Source organism: Oncorhynchus mykiss, chromosome 11 (assembly GCF_013265735.2).
Source record: "Oncorhynchus mykiss isolate Arlee chromosome 11, USDA_OmykA_1.1, whole genome shotgun sequence".
Taxonomy (NCBI): Eukaryota; Metazoa; Chordata; class Actinopteri; order Salmoniformes; family Salmonidae; genus Oncorhynchus; species Oncorhynchus mykiss.
The window spans coordinates 47,292,861-47,318,154 of NC_048575.1; the positions used below are offsets into that span (position 1 = coordinate 47,292,861).

The 25,294-nt window shown below is 42.7% G+C and overlaps 1 protein-coding gene across 4 annotated transcripts in view; it reads left to right on the forward strand.

The window, feature by feature from the left end:
• Positions 1-25,294, forward strand: part of LOC110535786 (protein prune homolog 2) — a 76,084-nt gene that overhangs the window by 21,852 nt on the left and 28,938 nt on the right. For 3 of the 4 annotated variants that reach the window (XM_021621046.2, XM_021621047.2, XM_021621048.2), the window contains exons 1-6: positions 2,584-3,001; positions 17,824-17,928; positions 18,125-18,327; positions 18,543-18,706; positions 19,941-20,093; positions 21,109-21,203. In XM_021621046.2, the coding sequence (XP_021476721.2) occupies positions 2,966-3,001; positions 17,824-17,928; positions 18,125-18,327; positions 18,543-18,706; positions 19,941-20,093; positions 21,109-21,203 (756 nt within the window). In that variant the 5' untranslated portion in view covers positions 2,584-2,965. Of the gene's footprint in view, positions 1-2,583; positions 3,002-17,823; positions 17,929-18,124; positions 18,328-18,542; positions 18,707-19,940; positions 20,094-21,108; positions 21,204-25,294 lie in introns of those variants that run through there. The other variant, XM_036935599.1, reaches the window with a different exon arrangement.

Consider the following 25,294-nt stretch of genomic DNA (forward strand, 5'->3'; position numbering starts at 1 on the left):
CGCCTAAAAATTAGTTGGTGCCCTTCGAGGCCCACAGAGGCTAATGCGGGTGGATACATCCTCTTTAAACGCGCGGGAAAGATAAATATTAAGTCTGTTTTCACATAGGGGCCCGTTAAGTGGGCCTAGACATCGCGCTGATATGCATAACAAAATTAATTAGGTGGTGTTCGCAGCATCCAACTCCTGGACAAATAACTACTTGTAAAGCACACCTTCTGGGCATACTGAACATATGCTGGAATTATCCTTAATTGACTAATTACATAAATTACTCATTAATTTTTACAGCACATCAATTATAAAATATATATCAATTAATTTTGCATAAATTAAGGCGGCACACCGCTGAAGAAGGAGGTAGGGGGATAAAGGCGCAGGGAGGGGGCCCACACAGGGGGTGCGGGGAAAGGGGTCGTCTGTTTGTTTCGAGAATCTAATAATTATTTGTTCAGCTTAGGGCAGGATGTTATTCCTCTGTCTCCCATTTGAAAAGAGATGTGGATAATGGAAATGATGATAATAATCTTTAAAGACCCCTCGTGAAGTCATCAGGGCGCATAGCGGCAGAGATAAACATTTAAATCAATTAACCCTATTGTTCAACGGGAAAATGAGCCGGTTTGGGAGTGGTAAGGTTTAGGCCCAACCGTTGGAGTAATGGGAAATTATTTAGTGGTGACGCATAATGCTCCATGATTGCTCTATTTCCCCATAAAACCGGGGGTGGGGTGGTGGTGATGGCGTCTCCTTGTTCTCGTTAAAAGTTATTGGAAACTCAGTCAAGTTCTGGTGAACCTATATAATATGCCTCATGACAGAAAAGTGGCTTTTTGGTTGGTGCCATCACGACATAAATCTGGTCCTCATTTAGTAATTTAAGTAGGCTAGTTATTAAGGCCGGCCTATATTTTTTTCACTAATTGGTCTTTTGACCAATCAGATCAGCTCTGACATTAAATGATCTGACGTGATCGGCCAAAAGACCAATTATTGGAAAAATACAAAAATTGGTCAGTCAGTTGTGAACAGTGAGTGAATTACACATTCACCTCGGAGACAGTTTTTCAGAGAAATTACAAGAGGAAGATTTGGTACGGGGGATAGTTGTAGCTGGTGAGCTGGCAAGACCGTTGATGCTCTATCGGGCAATGGACACTGGGCGGCAGTGGTCAGCTCTCTCCATCATTTCACTTTCTCTATCTCCCCTCCCCGACTCTCAGCTATAATGTTCTGCACGTGCCCACACCATGGGTTATACACCTGCCCTGGCCATGCAAGACCAGTTTATTTGCAAGAATTTTCGAGTTGTGGAGTTGACTAGCCTGGTTAGAGTCCGAATCACTGAAGAAGTCTATTTCACTTATGTGTTCCCTATTATGTACACTTGTAAAAGTTGAACGTTTGAAATATGGCTGAACAACCACACTGGGAGCTTTCCCTTTCGGGATTATTGTGCAGCCCTCTTCAATTAAATTCTGTTTTCCTTAGAGGCCAGTGAGATTTAGGCTACTGATAGTCCCGCCTACCTAACGGCCGCTGTCCACTGTCAGTGTGGTGCTGAAGGTCAGTTCTCTGGAGTCGGGACGAGACCAATGTTTCGCCGCTGTCCATACTGAAATCTCATATCTCTGGTAAGCTATTTGCTGCTCATACATCGGATGTCCCTCCACAACTTCTGTGTGGTTTCAACAAAGTAGACTTCAGAAAAATGTTAATTTTGGTTTCAAACAAGGAACAACAATGTTGACTATATTAAGGCCGGAGGGGTATGGTGTATGGCCAATAAACCACGGCTAACGGCTGATCTTAAGCATGAAGCAATGCAGAGTGCCTGGACACAGCCCTTAGACATGGTGTATTGGCCATATATGTGCCTTACTGCCATTATAAACTGGTTACCAACGTAATCAGAGCTGTAAAAATGAACGTTTTGTCATACCTGTGGTATATGTCTGATATACCACAGCTGTCAGCCAATCAGCATTCTGGGCTCGAACCACCCAGTTTCTAATAACAATTATAGAATTGCATTTTGTTGAGGAACAAAAATGAATTATTACCAAGTGATAGCCAGTCAGTTACAGTCATGACCTCCCGTTTATAGAGGACAGGAGTGAGCTTGAGGAGGGGTGAGAGGCACCACTTTTAAATAAGACCTACTGGTATTATGAAATGGTTGGGTAGGCCTATGTGACTCGGGGACTACAGTGTGTAACGCCAAACGCCCTTTGAATGCGGTCAATCACAAATTGCAAGTCTGTGAGTAAGAGAGAGAGAGATCTTCCCGAATGTGTGTTTTTTATGTTATCCTATAACATTTTCTCATTGCGTTTTAATTCAATAGGGGTTGATTACTGTTCAATCACAGTTAAAAATAATAATAATAAAATGTATGCCAAGGCAATTGTATGAGCGTTCAACATTTTATTGACGGTTCTTAAAAACAACCTCTGGGTTTTTATTTGTCATGCTGTGCATATTATCAATTTGTGCGCCAACGGGACGCGCACGCGACCACACGCACGAAACACTCACGCGCATAAACACACACACACAGTCCTTGGCCTCCGTGGTCGGACAGTATCATCAGTAGGCTACTACAAACACGTCAAACCGTATCCTCGGCGCTGCAGCATTCTGCATTTCTGAAGCGGCTGGGCGCTCTATCCATGTTTGCTTTCCTGTCTGTTATAAACGGATTTAATCTACCCGGATACATTTTTGCCATTGGCGGTGGTTCCCAAACGTTGGGTGCACGTTGAATTCAGCGAGCGCGCCCCCGCTGGATAGCTTCCCGTCACACCCACTCCATATCTGGCCAGCCTGGAGAGGGAGGACCGCTAGTTGAGCCAATGCTGCAGTGAGCGCAGCGGGGGATTCGGCGGCACAACAGCGCAAAGACAACCAGGGTTGTAAACTTGTATATGGAGACTGCAGCGTCCCCGCAACGACAAAGTCCAACATGGAAGATTATTTACGGCGGGCCAAGACCATGCTGGTGAGTTTTAGCCTAAACAGCCCGGGGTTAATAAGGGTTTTACTGATTGGGATGATGACGACATGCTACAGGCTGTATTCCTGTTGCTGAACTGTACATTCTCTCGTTTCTTTGCCCCACAAGCAGCACCTTTAGTAGGCTACGGCGCCAGGCCTGAATGATGAATAGAAACGAGTGGTCCAAACCATAAGCTTCTCCTCCCACACATTTTTAAAAAATTTAATTTTGATCAGGGAATGCATGGAAACAGCAAGTTCATCAGAGGCACGCACCAGCCCGTACGCACCAGCCCGTACGCACCTATGCTGCAGATAACGCCTAATCTGTCATCAAGCGCACTATTTGCATTTTATTTACGCCTAATATGTCATCAAGCAAACTATTTGCATTTAAGGCCTGCTGTCTCGGCAGAGCTCAGGGAAGTAGTTTCCAGTAAAAAGTTGTTGTAAACACCTCATGATGTCTACTCACTTACTTGACAGGTAGGCGAAAGGATACTAACTGTTTGTTTTAGGTAGGCTTAGGCTACATCACAACAGTATAAATGAGTGTAGGCCTGTAGCTACAATAAACATGCGGGTGAGGTCTAAAGTTGCTTGATTTTGTTTGGTCATTCTCCATAGAGGCATGTTGTCTAAAGCCCCCCGAATAGACAAACCCCAGTGAAGGCTGTTGTTTTCTGTATATGTCCAGAGCCATGCATTACAGCCTAATAGTGTCAGTATGCCTATTGTTGTAGGTAGTTGTGTGTGTTGTAGGTAGAGTGTGCAATGTTGTTGTTTTTTTGATGGTCCATCGATTGAATACACAGTTCCCTTTTGTGTGATGAGATCATGGGATCCTACTAGGATGACATAGAAGGATAAGACAGAGATGATGTCATAACAGAAAGCAGGAAATACACATGGGAGCATGGGATCCACCATGGAGATTGGGATAAATTGGGCCAACTGAAAGAGAAAGAGTAATTGGACGATAAGGCCCAACTCAGTGGCCGCCTTGTGGTTAGTGTCCGCCCTGAGATTGGAAGGTTGGGAATTCAATCGTCGGCCCGAGTCATACCAAAGAAGACTGTAAAAATGGGACCCAATGCGTTTCTGCTTGGCACGCCGCATTAAGGAGACAGATTGAGGTTAAGGCCCTGCAATGGACTATAGTGTCCAGTCCAGCGGGTGTACTTGTACATCAAGCTGTCTCGCGCTACAGAAACAGGCGGCTCGCACAAGCCAAGGCTCGTGCTCGTGCAATTGGACTATAAGGATGCTAGTTGTGTCCTGGTTGGAGATGCCGTGTTGTACAATACATGTTTATCGACATGAGTACTGCTCCCCCCTCTGTCGCTCTCTCATTCTCGCCATCTTTTTTTCACCTTCCCTTTAGCACTGCAGTGTGTGAATGGCCTCTCTTCCTCCTTTTTCATCTTCTCCTGCATGGCAACCATCCAGAACATCCATACCTCTAATTGGCTTTCCTGTATAAGTGCTTACTGGGTCTATCTTCCTTAATCGCTCGCTTTCTCTTTCTGTCTGTGGCTCTTTCTCTTTCACTCTCTCGCTTTCTTGCTCGCTCTCGGGCATGGCACTAAGGCAATGTGCTTAGTGGACACACACACACATCCACATACGCACGCATGCATACACAGTGCACACATGTTTTTGAGGAACACATTGATCTAGGCTTTGGCAAGGGGATTTGGAAAGTGGATCACCTTGACCTTCACCCCATGGCAGAACCCTGCCCAGTGTCTGCACACTTTGTGGAGATTGGAGACATATACAGAGATGTACATATATATACAGAGATGTATTGCCATAGTAGACCTAAAACATTTAGACCTGGACACTCTTTGACTTGGACAGTGAATGTGGTGGACAGAAGCACACAGACTGTTGTTTCTTACACACATGGGGAATGCGCATGTGTGTCTGTGTTTTGATATGTACGTGTGTGTGTGTGTGTGTGTGTATACATTTTTCTAAAAAGCTTTCCTTTTATTCGTGACGACACACTGTAAATCACTGATGCCCAGGCAGCAGTCAGCTGTTAGTCATTTTAGCCTTTAGTACGGAAGGCTTTATGGGCAGGCAGCCCTGCTAAATTAGCCACGTCACTGGAGAAGGAGGCACAATATTACCGCTGAGCTATAGAAGGGAGGAGTAGGAGGGGTTCATAAACAGAATACAGTGGTGGTGAAAGAGAGGAGATGATGGAAGGACAGAGATAATGGAGGGTAAGAGAGAGGGAAAGCATTAAGAGCTAAGCAAGGCAGAGAAAAGCAGCAGCACTGCGTCTGTCCACCCCGAGCCTCCTTGAGATGAATGGGGTGAATTTTAGATGAGGAGCACACAGCGAAATGGAGATGAGAGAGCGGTACCGGCTGTGTGTTTTGTTGTCTGTGTGCTGCTGCTGCTGCTGCTGCTGCAGTGGAACAGACCGTGAGTGGCTTTCCTTTCTCCACTAATGCGTCTCTTCCTCCCGTAGCCATCAGAGTATCGACCAACCCAACCACCCCCCTTTATCCCACCTCCCCCATCCATCCACTTTAAGAAACATGAGACCAGATATTAACATCTCAAACAGATATCCCTGCCCGGTGCACATCCCTCCCTGCTCCCCTCCTCATCCACTCTAATCATGGACATGCACGGTAATATGAGACTGAGATATGGATGGGTATTCATTGCTAATTTCCCTATTGGACCTGTGGTTGCATCCAGGAGAGATTTCAGCAGGCCAGTGTGGCACGGTATACTGCAGTTGGCGTGTATACCCAATACTGCCTTAATATGCTGACTAGCTCAATGTAACAACCACCCCAGATACTTTCTATCCCATCCTATCACAACTGTGTATGACGTAGTACTCTTCATTCTCACTGGTGTAGTACTGGTAGTAGTGACTAGGATACACACATGCAAGTACACACAAACCACTGATCACGCACACCACACATCATATTTTGCATTATGCATGTTTGTCTAAGTACTACATTCCAGCAGTGTTGGGTGGTCCTTTGCATGGGGTGATGTAAGTTTCCTTCAACAATCAGTCTTCCAGATGGATGACACAGGAACCTTGGTATAAAACTCTTTAGTAATAAAATGCAATTGCAGACAGAGATTCACATACAGAATACCTCAGTAGTCTACAGTAAAGATCTGTGTTGCGAAACAGGAGACAACTGTCTTTATGGTAGTTGGTGTGGACAACCTACCGTCAATCATACCTTAACATTGTTGCATTGGATTAGAGACAAAGTATCTAAGATAAGAAAAACATGTCTAGACTGTGGTTTCTCACTCTACTATAAGCCATCGACCACACCTGTGTAGTCTCAGGCCCTTTGCTACTTTCGGAACATCTCGGCCTTGAGGCTGCGTGACTATCAGCAGGTGCAGGCAGTTCTCAGCCTGAGAACTAAAGCAGTACATCTCCATTATCCAGTACTTTTCCATCATTGCAAATTTCAAGCATACAAAGGTTATCACATACAGTAATCATGGCATTGGTGTACCCCCACACCCGACTCCCAGGGTAACCCCCAACAACAGTCATACCTGCTTTAGGGATTAGATGATATCAGCTATTTCTGCTCTGCCTAAAACACTTCTCACAGCTTATCTTTCTTTCATGTCACAGGCTGCAGTGGCATAAGAAGTTAAAGCTTCACTATGTAACTTCTTGGGCCACCTGACCTAATTCACATAGAAATATAAATTATAGGCTAAAAAGTGTAGATATGTTCTATGTGCGCTATTTCTATGCTTCCCGTTCTTCAGTTTAGTTTTTGCGTCTTTTACTGAGAAGGGTGCAACTGCAGTCCGCAATTCGGGGCGTTCCTGCATGTGGGCATTCCTGCATCTGCAGGAACCCCTATTTGTACTTCTATTGGTCCATTTTTAAGCTATGACTCCAGTACATAGGCGGGAGGCCGGGGTGCTCCAGTACATTAGATTGCGGTAATGCGTCATAACATTGGATGCCAACCGCTGATAAATCCCACAGAGAATACATTTTATTTATTTATTTATTTTATTAATATATTTATTTGCACCAAAGAAAGTGATAGACATCAATACAGATAAAAATGTAATAAAATAAAAACGGTGTGGTTGGAAGCCCAAGGCCTTATATGAAAACCACACCACAAAAAAACAACACACAATACAATATACAAGTACACAAATAAAAAAAAGGTTTGTTAAAACAGATAATAAAACCTGCTAATTACAAATGTATAAATGAATTGATCAGTAATCACGAAAAAAACATATATATTTATTTTTTATGTGAGTGTGGGAGAGTTATGCTATATGGAGGAGATAACTGAGTAGTTTGGTTCATAAGGCTGACCCCCAGTCTTCACTTAAAGTTATTGAGGGGTGATGATGTTTTGGCAATGTGAAGATAGGAATTCCAGAGTATAGTACCTTCTATATCTAATAGAGAATTGACGATGTGAGGTGCGGCTGTGGGGAGGGTGAAGGTTATCGCAGTGTCTTGTGTTATATAGATGGATATCTGAATTCATCTGGAAGAATCAATTGAAGGATTTAGGTAAACTGTCTGGCAGGTATGAGTATTTGTAGATGAAAGTGGCATAATTGGCGTACATTATTGTCGTAAATAGGTATTTAAAGGAGGTGGCTAGTCTTACAATTTGTTTATTTTTATGATGAGTAATTTGTGTAGGTAGGAGGCATATGATCTTGTCCAGACAATATCACAGTAAATGAGATATGGATAAATGAAGCTATAGTATAGCTGGAGACAAATGTAATATGATCTTTCCAGGACAACTTTTCATCACTTAGAACTCAGAGGAATCTAGTGGATGTGACCAGTTCCATTTCATTCCCACCAATTGAGATTCTCGCTCTTTTTTAAAATGTATTATTATTATAACAATATGTCTTATTACTAGCGAATACAATACAGTTGGATTGTTTAACATTTAAAGATTAGCAAATGATCTGGAACCATTCAGAAAATGTGGCCATACCTGAATTGTCTTCATTAATTAGTGAATCAGCATTTCTGTGTGATAAAATCAAATTGTTATCATCAACAAAGAGAATGGGAAGTATGGTAGAAGACACAGCAGGAAGGTCACGGATGTAGATTGTGAATAACAAAGGTCCAACTGCAGCCACAGGATATCTTGTCCCTAGTAGATGCACGGCCATTTGCATAAACACTTTGAGCTCTACCACAATCATAACTATAAAGGCAATTATATGTATAATCATGAAAACTGTAATAATGCAATTTAGAAAGTCATATTTTATGATCAACCGTGTCAAACGCCTTGGACAAATCTAAAAAGATGACAAGAGCGGATTCATTGTTGCTAAAGAACCATATCTGTGGAGTAGTTTTTACGGTGCTCACATAGAATACAGTGTTGATTTAAATGTTTCAACATTCTCTATAGAGGAGGATAACATTGGCCATTTTAAACTCTTTAGTAACAATGATTTGGTGAAGATATACGTTAGAGGCTCAGTAATGAGGAAGACACTGATTTCACCAAAGATGCACCGATTTCATCATGGCCTGCTGCTGATATCTTTAAGTTACCAATTACCTCAAACTGAAGCAGAGAAGGGATGTAATCCAAGGGATTTCTGTCAGTTTTCTCTATTTTCTTTGACAAGAGAGGAACCCACATTCACAATGAAATAACATCAGGATCACAGATTTGTGACTTTTTTAATCCCCAATGACAATCTTGTCTCATCACTGCAACTCCCCAACGGACTCGGAAGAGGCAAAGGTCGAGTCATTCGTCCTCCGAAAATTGACCCGCCAAACCACGCTTCTTAACACCTGCCCGCTGCACCAATGTGTTGGAGGAAAGACCATTCCAGCTCGATGAACCAAGTATACCCCCCCCCCCCCCGGCCAAACCCTTCCCTGACCCGGATGGGCCAATTGTGTGCCGCCCTATTGGACTCCCGGTCGGTTGTGACACAGCTTTGGATCGAACCCTTGTCTGTAGTGATGCCTCAAGCACTGCAGTGCCTTAAACCGCTGCGCCACTTGGGAGGCCACAACTAAACCAAGGTTTCCAGAACCCATCTGCTGCTCTCCTGTGTGATTTAACTAAGGGAAAGCAGTGGCGAAATACAGAATTGAAAGATGTGAGAAAAGTCTGGTAAGCAGACTCCACATCGGCCTGATTATTAAAACATTTCATCAATCAACAAGCGCCAACAATTACTTTTTGTTCAATATTCTACCTTTAATGGTACTAATCATTCCCATCTGTTCATTTCCAGCTGCCAAAGAGAAGTGTAGCTAGCTATAGCTAGTACACAGCGGTAGTGTGTCCTTTGCCCCCCCGCCTGTCAGGCATTGTTTTCCCGCAGTTCTGTTAATGACAACGAGGGCAGGTGTTCGGCAAGTGGGAGCGAAGGACACTGTGTGCTACCTTAGCCAGCTAGTCCTAAGGAAGACTCCGGTACACAGCAGGCGGGAGGCAGGAGCAACACTGTGTACTAGCTAGCTAACTAGCAAGCTAGTACACCGTGTCACTAGCTAAACTCAGCAAAAAAAGAAACGTCCTCTCAGTCAACTGCGTTTATTTTCAGCAAACTTAACATGTGTAAATATTTGTATGAACATAAGATTCAACAACTGAGACATAAACTGAATCAGTTCCACAGACACGTGACTAACATAAATGGAATAATGTGTCCCTGAACAAAGGGGGGTCAAAATATGGTATGCCAGGAGCATACCACCCTGCATACCACTGCTGGCTTTCTTCTGAAGCTAAGCAGGGTTGGTCCTGGTCAGTCCCTGGGCGGGAGACGAGATGCTCCTGGAAGTGGTGTTGGAGGGCCAGTAGGAGGCACTCTTTCCTCTGGTCTAAAAAATATCCCAATTCCCCAGGGTAGTGATTGTGTAGGGTGCCGTCTTTCGGATGGGACGTCAAACGGGTGTCCCGACTCTCTGAGGTCATTAAAGATCCCATGGCACTTATCGTAAGAGTAGGGGTGTTAACCCCGGTGTCCTGGCTAAATTCCCAATCTGGCACTCAAACCAGCATGGCTACCAAATCATCCCCAGCTTACAATTGTCTCATTCATCCCCCTCCTCTCCCCTGTAACTATTCCCCAGGTCATTGCTGTAAATGAGAATGTGTTCTCAGTCAACTTACCTGGTAAAATAATGGATTAAAAAAATATATATATACATATATACAGTATATAAAGTAAAAAGTAACAGTCAGTATCTGGTGTGGCCACCAGCTGCTGCATTAAGTACTGCAGTGCATCTCCTCCTCATGGAATGCACCAGATTTGCCAGTTCTTGCTGTGAGATGTTACTCCACTCTTCCACCAAGGCACCTGCAAGTTACTGGACATTTCTGGAGGGAATGGCCCTAGCCCTCACCCTTCGATTCAACACGTCCCAGACGTGCTCAATGGGATTGAGATCCGGGCTCTTCGCTGGTAATGGCAGAACTCTGCATTCCTGTCTTGCAGGAAATCACAGGTTTGAGATTGCCTGCAATGACAACAAGCTCAGTCCGATGGTGCTGTGACACACCGCCCCACCTGCAAATCGATTACGCTCCAGAGTACAGGCCTCGGTGTAATGCTCATTCCTTTGACGATAAACGTGAATCCGACCATTACCCCTGGTGAGACAAAACTGTGACTCGTCAGTGAAGAGCACTTTTTGCCAGTCCTGTCTGGTCCAGCGACGGTGGGTTTGTGCCCATAGGCGACGTTGTTGCCGGTGATGTCTGGTGAGGACCTGCCTTACAACAGGCCTACAAGCCCTCAGTCCAGCCTCTCTCAGCCTATTGCGAACAGTCTGAGCACTGATGGAGGGATTGTGCAGTCCTGGTGTAACTCAGGCTGTTGTTGTTGCCATCCTGTACCTGTCCCGCAGGTGTGATGTTCGGATGTACCGATCCTGTGCAGGTGTTACACATGGTCTGCCACTGCGAGGATGATCAGCTGTCCGTCCTGTTTCCCTGTAGAGCTGTCTTAGGTGTCTCATAGTACGGACATTGCAATTTATTGCCCTGGCCACATCTACAGTCCTCATGCCTCCTTGCAGCATGCCTAAGGCATGTTTGCCCAGGGTCCCTGCATGAGCAGGGACCCTGGGCATCTTTCTTTTGGTGTTTTTCAGAGTCAGTAGAAAGGCCTCTTTAGTGTCCTAAGTTTTCATAACTGTTACCTTAATTGCCTGCCGTCTGTAAGCTGTTAGTGTCTTAACGACCGTTCCACAGGTGCATGTTGATTAATTGTTTATGGTTCATTGAACAAGCACGGAAAGGGTGTTTAAACCCTTTACAATGAGGATCTGTGTAGTTATTTAGATTTTTACAAATTATCTTTGAAAGACAGGGTCCTGAGAAAGGGACGTTCATTTTTGTATTGATTTTAGTTAGCACATGGTGTCGCCCCAACCTCCCGCCTGCTTTACTAGCGGACGTGGGGAGACTGGGAGACGGTGTGCTTCGTCCCCACCTGTTGGACACAGTTTTCTCCAGTACATAGCAGGCAGGAGGTGGGGGAGACAGTGTGTGCTTGCTAGCTAAACAGCAAGCGAGCACACGGTGTCGCTAAAGATTAAGCTAGCTAGTGAGCGCACGGTGTCGCCCCAGCCTCCTTCCTGCTGTGCTAGCAGGAGGTGACCGGTAGACAGTGTCCTGGGCCCCAGCCTGTCGGGAAATATTTTCCCACGGTTCCATTAACGACAGTGAGGGCAGGTGTTTGGCAGGCGTGAGAAAAAAACTCAGATATTGTTTTTATTTCCCTTTAGACCCACATTCAAAAGTGTCACAGCAGCATGAATATTGATTTGAGGGGGGGGGGGGGGGTGTTCCTGCAGATGCAGAAATGCCCACATTCAGGAATGCTCCGAATTCCACACTATCACTTTTACTTTACTGCTTCAAACAAGCTGAAAATACAATATTTTTGGTTATTGAAAAGTTATTTCACAGTGGTTTAGATGGTACAATGATTCTCTACACTACACATTGCTTGTTTTCTCACAGAAAGTGAAATTACACGACTTGGATCCCATTATGCCTGGCAAAAACCAAACACTGCATTCCACAGTACGAACCTTATAGCAAAGGTCAAGCACAGTGGTGGTAGTGTGATGGTTTGGGGATGCTTTGCTGCCTCAGGACCTGGACGACTTGCCTTAACAGAAGAAACCATGAATTCTGCTCTGTATCAGAGAATTCTACAGGAGAATGTCAGGCCATCTGTCTGTGAGCTGATGGTGAAGCGCAGATGGGTCATGCAGCAAGACAATGATCCAAAACACACAATCAAATTTACATGAAAATGTATAAAAAGCAACATATGTGAAGTTTTTGAATGGCCCAGTCAATGTCCAGACCTAATCCCAATTGAGATGTTGTGGCAGGACTTGAAACGAGCAGTTCATGCTTGAAAACTGTGGTGGCCTTTTTCTGCTTTACCAAATGAGGAGAGTTACAAACTACACACCAGTCAGAGTTACACTTAAACTACATATTTTTATTAAGAGCTTCGCAATAGCCCTTTTTGACTTTCAATGATGCGCTATCTCTAATGAACCATTGAAAAGTGAATACAGAAAAGTACAAAGATCTTTTATAGCCAAGATACACCCCTCTCAACTTACATGACAAATCACAGATCTTAGGAACTGTTCACAAAGAAATACTTACTTGAGAGAGAGAGAAGTATCCCATAGCCAAATAGCATTCGCTATAAATTATCGTTCAGTTTGTTCCCTAAGACAGGTTCTAATCTCGTTCCTGGTACTTCATAGTACAAAAACACCAACTCATCCAATGGCATATATCAATTGTCAACTCTAGATACTCCCATCTCAAGTAAACCCCCTCTTCACCCCACTCCTGGACAAGCTCACTGAGGGGAGTGAGCCTCTAGGTCATACACTATCCCAGGATAAGCGCACAGGCATTGTGGAGACAAGTAATTGGTTCCCCATTAATCACTCCATGCCTTCACATGGTTTAAGAATAGGTAAAGACACATTCACATATGAAGACAATGTTCCATTCTGTCCTCTTCCCTTTCTGATATTCTGCATAGCACCAGGGACATGTGAAAGACAAGCCTGACCTCTCCCCTCTCTGGGCCCCAGGTGACTGAGCCCCACCTGAGGGAAAAGTGCAGCTGCCAACCCTATAGTCCAAAAGGACAAGTATCTCACATAAGCATATTATGCAAAATAAACATCTTAATAATCTATGTTACCCAACTAATTCTGAACAATTATGTAATTGTTGTGTTATTTGTTCACTCAGGTTCCCTTTATTTAATATTTGGATTTGGTTGAAGACATTCAGTATCAAAAACATTCAGTATCAAAAATATGCAGAAGTAGAACAAATTTGAATGGGGGCAAATACTTCACACTGTATGCAAACATAATTTGGAAATATGTACTGGTGGCCAGGGAGGCATTTCTTTGTTTGAATGATGGCCCCTATCAACTCTGGTTGACTTCTTTACAATTCAATACAATATACTGTCCTTTGTCCATTAGTTACAGTGAACAACAAAAATGTGTCTTTTGCTCAGTTCTCAACACCCCCAAACATACAGTTGAGACGGTCACAGGTTCAAACTGCATGCAGCAACCCTGGATGGTGAGCACATTGTGGGGTTAAGAGCCTTGTTCAAGGACCCAACTGTAGGGGAATTGTTTGCAGGTGTGAACCCAGCAGCCCTACTGTTGTCAGATCACTTCTACCCATTTTTGTTTTTCAAGCGGCCACCTGGGATTTGAACCGGCCACCCTTCGGCCGCAGGTCCAACTCCCGCCACACGTCCAGCTCCTGCCACACGTCCCTCCTTAGCCGTTGGGCTACGTGTTTGACTGGTTCCAGAGAATGAGAAGGAGCAAAAACATGAGTTAATCTTCAGAAATAAGCATGAGTTAATCTTCAGAAATAAGCATGAGTTAATCTTCAGAAATAAGCATGAGTTAATCTGCCACAATGAAGACAAAATGTGATGCAGACATAGAATTACTATGATGTAGAAGAACAACTGACATGCAGTTGTTGTCAGCAGCAACCGCTAGAGAGATCCTCTGCCTCTGTTAGTTCTGGGTTACTGCCAAACTGAGCAAAACATAGTTTGTTAATGCTTATTATATTTCATTTATAATAAGTAATTTATATATTCCCCCTCTGTCAGCCACAGTCTTCTATGGCTTCATGAAACAGGCTTGTCCCCTAAATTGACTCCACACTGAAATACTGACATAAAACCAACAATTGGCTTATAATGCCAATGTCAGGCTGCGTCTGTAGCTCTATTTGGAATATCCCATAATAAAAAAAGAATGTTTATTTAAAAGAGTTAGCTGGCTTATAAAGTGGTGAATTAAAGTAATCTAACTTTTTATATTTAGCTAGCTGAGTTATCTAGGTAGCTAGCTAACAAATGTGCTCAATTTCTAATAATGTTTCATCGTTATTTATCTAGCCTATAGTTTATATCATATGACTTTGGCTTTATATATTTCAATTAAATAATCAACTTTGCTTACTTTAATACATTGAAAATAACGTGCTTATTGGTAGGCTACTTGTCATGCTGGAATTAATTGGCAGTTGTTTTTTGAGTCAGAATGGCAGTTACATTTTGAATTGACCAAAAAAGTCAATATAGAACCCTTTATCTAAGAGAGTATGCTTTTATTAAACATTATTTTCTCTTGCTTCTTGATAGTATTTAGTTTGCAACAGCACAAGTTTGTTTGAACCTTGTAGTTTGCCATTCAGACCTCGGCACAATGTTTCAAAATATAAATTCGATCTTCCCCTTGCCGTAGTGAGCTAACGGTGTTGGATGTCAGCTAGCCATTTTTGTGTAAAATCATGCCCCTGAATTTAAAATGGATTACATTTATATTTTGTGTCACTGGCCTACACACAATACCCCACAATGTCAAAGTAGAACTATGTTTTTAGAAATGTTTAGACATTTTATTAAAAATTAAAAGCTGAAATGTAATTTGTCATTAAATATTCAACCCCTTTGTTATGGCAATATTAAATAAGTTCAGGAGTAGAAATGTGCTTAACAAGTCACATAATAAGTTGAATGGACTTACTCTGTGTGCAATAATAGTGTTCAACATAATTTTTTAATGACTACCTCATCTCTGTGCCCCACACATACAGTGGGGAGAACAAGTATTTGATACACTGACGATTTTGCATGTTTTCACACTTACAAAGCATGTAGAGGTCTGTAATTTTTTTATCGTAGGTACATTTCAACTGTGAGAGACGGAATCTAAAACAAAAATCCAGAAAATCACATTGTATGATTTTTAAGTAATTAATTAGCATTTTATTGCATGACATAAGTATTTGATCACCTACCAACCAGTAAGAATTCCGGCTCTCACAGACCTGTTAGTTTTTCTTTAAGAATCCCTCCTGTTCTCCACTCATTACCTGTATTAACTATTACATTCGTTACCTGTATAAAAGACACCTGCCCACACACTCAATCAAACAGACTCCAACCTTTCCACAATGGCCAAGACCAGAATGCTGTGTTAGGACATCAGGGATAAAATTGTAGACCTGCACAAGGCTGGGATGGGCTACAGGACAGTAGGCAAGCAGCTTGGTGAGAAGGCAACAACTGTTGGCTCAATTATTAGAAAATGGAAGAAGTTCAAGATGACGGTCAATCACCCTCGTTCTGGGACTCCATGCAAGATCTCACCTCGTGGGGCATCAATGATCATGAGGAAGGTGAGGGATCAGGCCAGAACTACACGGCAGGACCTGGTCAATGACCTGAAGAGAGCTGGGACCACAGTCTCAAAGAAAACCATTAGTAACACACTACGCCGTCATGGATTAAAATCCTGCAGCGCACGCAAGGTCCCCCTGCTCAAGCCAGCGCATGTCCAGGCCCGTCTTACTGGTTGGTAGGTGATCAAATACTTATTTCATGCAATAAAACGCAAATTAATTACTTAAAAATCATACAATGTGATTTTCTGGATTTTTGTTTTAGATTCCGTCTCTCACAGTTGAAATGTACCTATGATAAAAAATTACAGACCTCTACATGCTTTGTAAGTGTGAAAACATGCAAAATCGGCAGTGTATCAAATACTTGTTCTCCCCACTGTAGGTAAGTAACATAACTGTAAGGTCCCTCAGTCGAGCAGTGAATTTCAAACACAGATTTCACCACAATGACCAGAGAGGTTTTCCAGTGCTTCGCAAATAATTGGTAGATGGGTAAACACTTTTTTTTTATAGACATTTAATATAATTTTGAGCATGTTGAAGTTATTAATTACACTTTGGGTGGTGTATCAATACACCCAGTCACTAAAAGACATACAGGCCTCCCCCTAACTCAGTTAACGGAGAGGAAGGAAACTGCTTAGAGATTTCACCATGACGCCAATGGTGACTTTAAAACAGTTACAGAGTTGAATGCCTGTGACATGAGAAAACTGAGGATGGATCAACAACATTGTAGTTACTCCACAACACTAACATAAATGACAGAATGAAAAGAAGGAAGCCTGTACAGAATACAAATATTCCAAAACATGCATCTTGTTTGCAATAAGGCACTAAATTAACATTTGGCAATGAAATAAACATTATGTTCTGAACACAAAGCGTTATATTTGGGGCATATCCAAGACAACACATCACGAAGTCTTCATATTTTCAAGCATGGTGGTGGCTGCATCATGTTATGGGGATGCTTGTCATCGGCAAGGACTCACTTCGTTTTTTGGGGGGGGATAAAAAAAAATAGAATAGAGCTAAGCACAGGCAAAATCCTAGAGGAAAACCTGGTTCAGTCTGCTTTCACCAGACAAATTGGGAGACAAATTCACCTTTCAGCAGGACAATAACCTAAAACACAAGGCCAAATATACACGAGTTGCTTACCAAGACGACAATCCTGAGTGGCCTAGTTACAGTTTTGACTTAAATTGGCTTAAAAATCTATGGCAAGACTTGACAATGGCTGTTATGCAATGATCAACAACCAACTTGACAAATGTTGAAGAATAAAAAAATAAATAATGTGCAAATATTGTACAATCCAGGTGTGCAAAGCTCTTAGAGACTTACCCAGAAAGACTCACAGCTGTAATCGCTGCCAAAGGGGATTATACATGTTTTGGCTCAGGGGTGTGAATACTTATGTAAATTAGATATTTCTGTATTTAATTTTCAATACATTTGCAAAAATGTCCTAAACATGTTTTCACTTTGTCATTATGTGGTATTGTGTGTAGTTGGGTGATTTAAAAAAAATCTATCTAATTAATTTTTTTAATTCAGTCTAACACAACAAAATGTGGAATAAGTCAAGGGGTATGAATACTTTCTGAAAGCACTGTGTATATATACAACTTTTTGGGGTAAAGGGTTATTTAATCTCATCCAAAGAACCAAACGTTTCTATATAGAACCCCAAAGAACCAAACGTTTCTATATAGAACCCCAAAGAACCAAACGTTTCTATATAGAACCACAAAGAACCATTTTTTTCTAGGAGTGTTTATGCCAAAACCATTCCAACTCAGAAATGCTTATTTGTAACATACTTAATTACCACTTTTTGGAAGGAAAACGATTTCACTCATACTGTAATTAATTATAGGTCATATTTCAGGTCATGCTACAGCTACTTTAAAATGCTTGCTAATCCACAGAACAGAAAAACAAACCGAAGTGTAAACGTTGTCAATGCAATAACTCTGATGCTGCGTGATCTTGTCAACCTCTTCTGTATGTGTGCTTGTCTTTTTGTTTGTTCCAGGCATCAGGACCTGACTTTCCTAAAGTCCATGCTGTCCTAGGAGGGGTGGACCCAGATGTAGATTCTGTGGCTTCAACACTTTGTTACGCCTATTTCCTCAACCAGGTAATGTGTGGGGACATGTTCACGTGTGCATGGTATTTATGTATGTGAATTGTGTGTGTGTGTGTGTGTGTGTGTGTTTGCATGTGTCTGTATTGTAGCCTTTGTGTACTTGTTTATGTGTTGGAAGTTGAGTTTACGTTTATTTTTGTGTCTTGTATTTGTACTTTCTGTGTATGTGTGTGTGTCTCTCTCTCAGGAGGAGCGATCAGATTGTGTGTATGTCCCGGTCCTGTGTGGTCAGAAATGTGACGTGGGGTTGCCAGGGGAGACAGTGCGGTACCTTAAGAGGGTTAGGGTGTGTGAGTCTGCTCTGCTGTGGAGAGACGACATCAAACTACTGCAGCTCCACCACAGAGGAAAACTCTCCCTCACTTTGATGAGGGACGATGTGCTCGACAGGTACATGCACACACCCACATATGCGCACACACACAGAATTGATGGGATAAATCATGTGGGTGATATTTTGCGTGTGTTTGTACATTTGGGTGTCTGTATTGTCTGATGTGTGTGTTAGATGGTATATTATGAAAATGTGTGTTTATTGTTTCAGACAGGCCCTGAGGGCTTTGTGCAGATGTAGTGTAATGATCCCCTCCCCCTGTCTGATCCAGCTCCGACTATGAAGCTCTGGAGTCCAGCATCCTCCGAGTGGTCCATCACCACAAGCAACGGGCAGGAGAGGAGGGGGTGTTGTCCATGGCGATGGTGGTCGCCAGGGAGATTCTTCAAGAGGCAGTGGAGCCGATCTGTGCACCGCTGGGGGAGCTCTTAGGAGGTGAGGGCCGATGGCGCCCCCCTGGGGGTAATGGGCCGACGCAGGACACACACAAAGAACCCCGATATGACTCGGTTAACACCCACCAGGAGAGAGGGTATGTGCATGGCCGAGGGAGGGGAATAAAGAGTAACAAGTCATGACATCTAGACAGAAAGAGAATAGAAGAAAGAGTGTCAGAATGTGTACATGTGCGTCTGCCTGTGTGTGTTTCTTTCAACCCCTCTGGGTTGCTGGGTTTGTTGTATTTGACACTTTAAACACACCGTTATGATTCACTACCTCTGACATGGCAGGTGTGTGCGTGTGTGCATGCATGAGTGCATGGTGTGTGTGTGTGTGTGTTCTTCCCCTGCCAATAAATCAGTAAAACAAGCAACCAAGCAAGCAATCTTGTTGTTCTCCATTGCGTATCCCTATGTCTTAGCTGTGATTTACCGGATTATGTGTGTGTGTGTGTGTGTGTGTGTGTATGTGTTCTGTGGAGGAGAGAACAACTGCCCCCTCTCATTGAAGCCATGAATTTCAAGGCAGACCGGGGTACTGCAGGCTGTTGTTTTCAGAAAGCAGGATATCCCAATTATGGTGAAAGGTAAAATGCCAATCTTCTAGGGCAATATTTGTGTAAATAAATAAAACATTAGGAGACAATCATGGTACCAATAATTGCTTCGATTACACCAAATGTATGTCCTTGAACCATTTATTTTGAAATTGCACACAGAAAAAGGTCATTAGGATAATTTCGCTGCTACTGGCAGCCTGCAGTATCCCGGTCAGCCTTCAAGAAGAGGCAGCACTGAGCTAATCTGCAACGTCACTTCCCCCGAGTGGCTCAAACTACGCATGTAATGTCTTGAGGTATCCCCCGCATTTGACGCCATCTTAGCAAGCTGAAACCGACTTCCCGAGCTTCAACTGTGCCGTTGAGTCGTCACATAGGAATGAACGGCGTGTGGTCACCGACGGCTTTGTCCATTCACATACAGTCAAGGGGCCCAACAGCTCCTGAGTGGGATGAGTTGAACTGATGTCACTGACACCACTTTGTGAGAGTACCTCTGTATGATATGATGGTCTTGATGCAGTGTCCCTGAGATATTTGCGGCCTGTACATTTCTCCCCCGGGTGGTTTCAGTGCCATTTACAAACATAATAGGACGACATGGTCTAATATAACGCCAATGACTGACTATCGGTTTGTTTTTGATGCAGCCTGTGTGTGTTTTCTCAGAGGCCCTGCGGCTACAGTCAGAGGTGATGTGGATCCAAGTTGGCCACTGCTCGGTGGACCTGGAGGAGCTGCTGAGGGCATTGGAAGAGAGAAGCAGCATCTCCCCCTATGATGTCACAACCGGTCCTAACGCTGGCGAGGCCCAGTTTCAAGGTGTGTGTTTGCAGCTGGCTGGATTGTGTCTGTCTGCCTGCCTGCCTGCCTGCAGCGATGTAACTCATGAAGTGGACAATTTAATTAGGGCAATGAAATTGGACTTGAATTGGAGTTAAGCTGTTTGGGAAATTGTAAAAGATATAGTTGGAATTCAGAATTGAATAAACTTGAATTCAATGACATGTACTTTGTATACACTGAGTGTACAAAAACCTGCTCTTTCCATGACAGACTGACCAGGTGAATCCAGGTGAAAGCTATGATCCCTTATTGATGTCACTTGTTAAATCCACTTCAATCTGTGTAGATGAAGGGGAGGAGACAGGTTAAAGGATTTTTAAGCCTTGAGTCAACTGTCATGGATTGTGTATGTGTACCGTTCAGAGGGTGAATGGGCAAGACAAAAGATTTAAGTACCTTTGAACGGGGTATGGTAGTAGATGCTAGGCACACCGGTTTGAGTGTGTCAAGAACTGCAATGCTGCTGGGTTTTTCACGCTCAACAGTTTCTCTTGGGTATCAAGAATGGTCCACCACCCAAAGGACATCCAGCCAACTTGACACAACTGTGGGAAGCATTGGAGTCAACATGGGCCAGTATCCCTGTGGAACGCTTTCAACACCTTGTAGAGTCCATGCCCTGGCAAAATTGAGGGCAAAAGGGGGTGCTATTCAATGTTAGGATGTTTTATACACTCAGGTTTTAAAAAATAATTTAACATTTGTATCGATATATTTGTATCTACAGTATAACTGGACTGCCTGTGCTTTAACAGTGACATTACACGTACAGTCTATTTCTAATTAATATTAGGCGGCTTCAATTACTATTTACCTCTTCCAAACGTGTACTCCCATTGGTGAAAAGTGTGTGTCCTCGTTGCAGGAGAATATCGGTAATTGAATTGAATTAGTGGTATTACAGGGAGAAGACATTTGTTGGAATTTGTGGAATTGACCCCAAACCTTGCAATCTATACATTGTGTGTGCGTGCGTGCGTGTGTGTGACAGGTTTGGACATAGAGCAGATGTTTCTGAAGGAGCTGAAGGAGTTCTCTGATGGGGAGCTGACCATGTCTTTCACCACGGTGCCAGTAGATCTGGAGGTAAGATCAAAGGTCATTAGCAAAAAAAAAAACACACTTTACCATTTGGTTAGCCTGATATAGTTATTGTGTGTTTACAGTAAAATTGTGTAATAAAATGTAATGCAAACAATGCTCTAATCCAACTTGACTGGCAAGTCGAAGGAGTCCGAAGCAAAAAGTTGTAGCTATAGTGCTTTTAAAATAGAAGTGATGACACAACAAAGAAGACTAAACTTTCATTTGGTGTCAGGTAGAGCATTTCAGTATTTCTTTCCCCATTTGACTTAATCCTAAACTTTTTATGGCAACTTTTAATGACACAGACTTTTGCGTTTTTATGGGACCCTCTGTGTTCTTTTGCATTGAGATGTTATGGAAATAGGAGCCTAAATACGTGTGTCACAGCCAGGTGCACCACACTGGGCTCTGCATTTTAAACCCCTACCTGTCTAAACCACTTGCACTTCTTACTGTGGAAACTAAAAGCCACAAGAGAGCTTGGCTTGAGACCTTCTCTATCTCTCTCTCTCCCTCCCTCCCTCCCTCCCTCCCTCCCTCCCTCCCTCCCTCCCTCCCTCCCTCCCTCCCTCCCTCCCTCCCTCCCTCCCTCCCTCCCTCCCTCTCTCTCTCTCACTCGATCTCTCTGTTGCTCTGTTTCTCTGTCGATCTCTCTGTCTGTCTCTCTCTCTCTCTCTCTCTCTCTCTCTCTCTCTCTCTGTCTCTCTCTCCCTCCCCCCTCTCTCTCTGTGTCTCTCTCTCCCTCCCCCTCTCTCTCTCTCTCTCTGTCTCTCTCTCTGTCTCTCTCTCTGTCTCTCTCTCTGTCTCTCTCTCTCTCTGTCTCTCTCTCTGTCTCTCTCTCTGTCTCTCTCTCTGTCTCTCTCTCTGTCTCTCTCTCTGTCTCTGTCTCTCTCTCTCTCTCTCTCTCTCTCTCTCTCTCTCACATAGAGGGTGCTTCCAGACACCCGCGTGTTTGTGCTTTTGTATCCCTCCCTGCTCTCTCTCCACTGCAACTTCTAATGTGTCTCTCCAATTCATTTATTATTTCTTTATATCTTTTTCTTTTCCAAAGCCATTTTTCTCCCCTGCTGCCTGGCGTGCGATATTAGGGTATGTGTAAAATAAATGATGTCTATAGCTGTAGGGGTAGCTCTGCCTCCCCCGGAACTACCTACGTCTAAGGAACATTAAACATCATATCCTCGTTTAGCGAATAAATAACCGTTCATTTGAATGGCTTTGTGCGCTGGACTTCTGTGCATATTTTACCAGCCCAAGGAGAGGGCCCATTAGGGACTTAATATAGAATAAATGGCCAGGGGCGGCGGTGGAGCCAGCGGACGCGCGACTCAGCAGCGTCATGGTGGGTTACTAATGACCTGCGAGGGCTCCAAATGAATCCGTTATATGCATGTCATTTGCAGTATGTATATATTTATATATTATTTTTTAATTGTGTTTGAGAAGAACAAAACGCTAAGCACATCATTTAGGTTTGCCTTAAATGCGTTTCAAAAACTAAATAAATTAGATTCAATTAGCCCATAATGGAGTGTGTGTGTGTGTGTGTGTGCCTGTTCTTTAGTGTGTGTGTTTATCTTTGTGCATGTGTGTGGGTGGGTGGGTGGGTAAAGAGAGAGGGATTGGGGATTTTTACCAGTGCTGTGGAAGCGATTTGTAGCGCTGATTGTCTTGTTAGCACAAGAGTAAGCCCCAGAGTGTGTTGGGTATAAGTACTTATGTGGATAGATACATGGACAAATATACATCAGTCTGCCTGTATGTCGTGCGACAGTGTTGAATAGAAGAGAGTGAGGAAGTAGGGCTTAGCGAGACGGATATCAATCCATAAGGAAGACCGTTCCAATCCACTGTCTCTGCCTCTGGTGGGTCTACATCAGCAATACATTATTATCATTCAGACATCTGTACACCTGTCTCTGTGTCTGTGTCCCTGTCTGTAGCACTGCACCAATGGATCCGTGTAGGTCACACTTTATTTGGATAGTCCCCTATAGATGATCTACAGATGCTCAAACTATCAACCAACTATCAACCAACTATCAATGAGGGCGACTCTGTTGACGTGCAGCAGCTGTCTAGGGTTAGGTTAGGAGTTACAGGGGTTAGAGTTAAGGTTGCGGTTAAGGTTGGGGTTAAGGTTGGGGTTAAGGTTGGGGTTAAGGTTAAGTTAGGGTAGAGTTAGGGTAGAGTTAGGGCTAGTGGATAGTTCATTAAGATGTTGTTCAGTTAGTTGACCATCTACTGAACATTTACAAACCATCTATTTGGGACTATCCAAGGAAAGTGGTACCGACTGTGTCTGTGTTTCTAGGTATTGCCGTGACTGTATGTTCGTCTCTGTGAATGTAGTCTCTGTGAATGTAGTCTCTGTGCTTCTCTGACTCAGTGTAAGCAGAGCGAGGCAATCAGCCCTAAGTGCCTCTAACTTTCACAAAAAAACATTTACCAAAATGGGAGCATTTATTTATTATTTAGCAAATTGACTTGTTGCTAATCTTCTTTGGTGGAAAAACAAATAGCGATTTCTCCCACTCTTCAGGGTGATTGAGCCATCTGGATCACTCTCTCTCTCTCTTTTCCACTTTCTCTTCTGTAGTAATGAAGTTACTTGTATAAGTTACATTTCGGTAACTTATACTCGTTTAATCCAGTTCCAAGTTTTGTACAGTAGAATGTTCCGAAACATTCTTTCCTTACGCAAATATCAAAACAAAACCAGCTTCCATTATCCTACAAGTAATACTTAAAGCAGGGGTCTTCAACCTTTTCTTGACCAGAGACTCCTCCCAGGCCAACCCGGCAACCCAGGGACCGCCATCATACATATCAGGTAAATGATAATGGCAAGGAGAAGTAATCAAACATTTTTAAAAATAATAGATTTGGTAGATAGTTTTTCATAATTGTTTACCTCCCCACATTATACTTATAACAACATAGCCTATTAACTATAAAGGTAACTCCAAACACATTTTCGATAAGAGCAGCTGTTTAACTATTTTTAACAGGGGTTAGCCAAGAAATATAAAAAAACGTGTTTAGTTATTATTATTATAATTTTATTTACAATATTTTCACGGACCCCTGGTTTTATACCCCTGACTTAAAGGCACATTTTATGACATTTGAAACCAATCTTAACGTTTTTCTTACTTTGAGAGAAGTTATATAAAAGAAACCAAATATAGAGCTATATTGTATGTAGAGAAATACAATTGATCAGAGAAAGAGATTTCGTTTAACAAGTCATCTTTTTTCTCATAAAGATAGGACGGAGTCAAAAGATTCTTGTAAATAAAGTAAAAGAATCTGCAGTAATATTCTACTTTTTAATCTCAGTTTAAGGAACTGCATAGTGGCCTTCCATGGCTTCCTGTTTCACTGGGGTATAAAAAGGAGGTAACACACCTGTAAAATCCCTTTGTCATCCATCTCCATGGGAAAAGCCAAAGAGCTTGCAAACGAAAATAGACATGGTTGTTGACCTTGATAAGACAATGGGTTAAAAAAAAAGAAGAAGAATATATACCACTTACCACTATTAGGGCAACACCTAAGACGTTTAAAACCGCTAGAACAGTGGTAAACTTGCCTGGTATTGGATGCAAGTGTATCTTGTCCCCATGCACAGTGAGGAAGATAGTTCGGGAGGCAAAGAAAAAGCCAAAGGCCAAAGTTGGAGAATTACAGAACTTGGTTGTATCTTAGGTTCACCAAGTCTCCAGATCTACAAGACATATCCCCATGCACACATCAACATCCACAAAGAAATAGTTAATTGACCACAAAATCAACATTTTGCATTCGCCATCTACACCTGTGGTTTGAATTGAAGAAGGCAAGTCGATAAGCTTAGACCAAAATATGTCTACAATCTGGAAAGAGGCTCAGTGACGGTATCCTCGCAAGGTGAGGGTGCCAGAGGATTGAAAACAGGTTTCATAATTATTGTCACCCCATCTTAAAAAATAAATCATATTATTTATCAACACAATCTCTCTCTCTGAGCAATTTATATTAGTATAAAATAATATAAATTCCCATTTTTTGAGCATACAGTATAGCTCAGTATTTGAATGATTTATTTC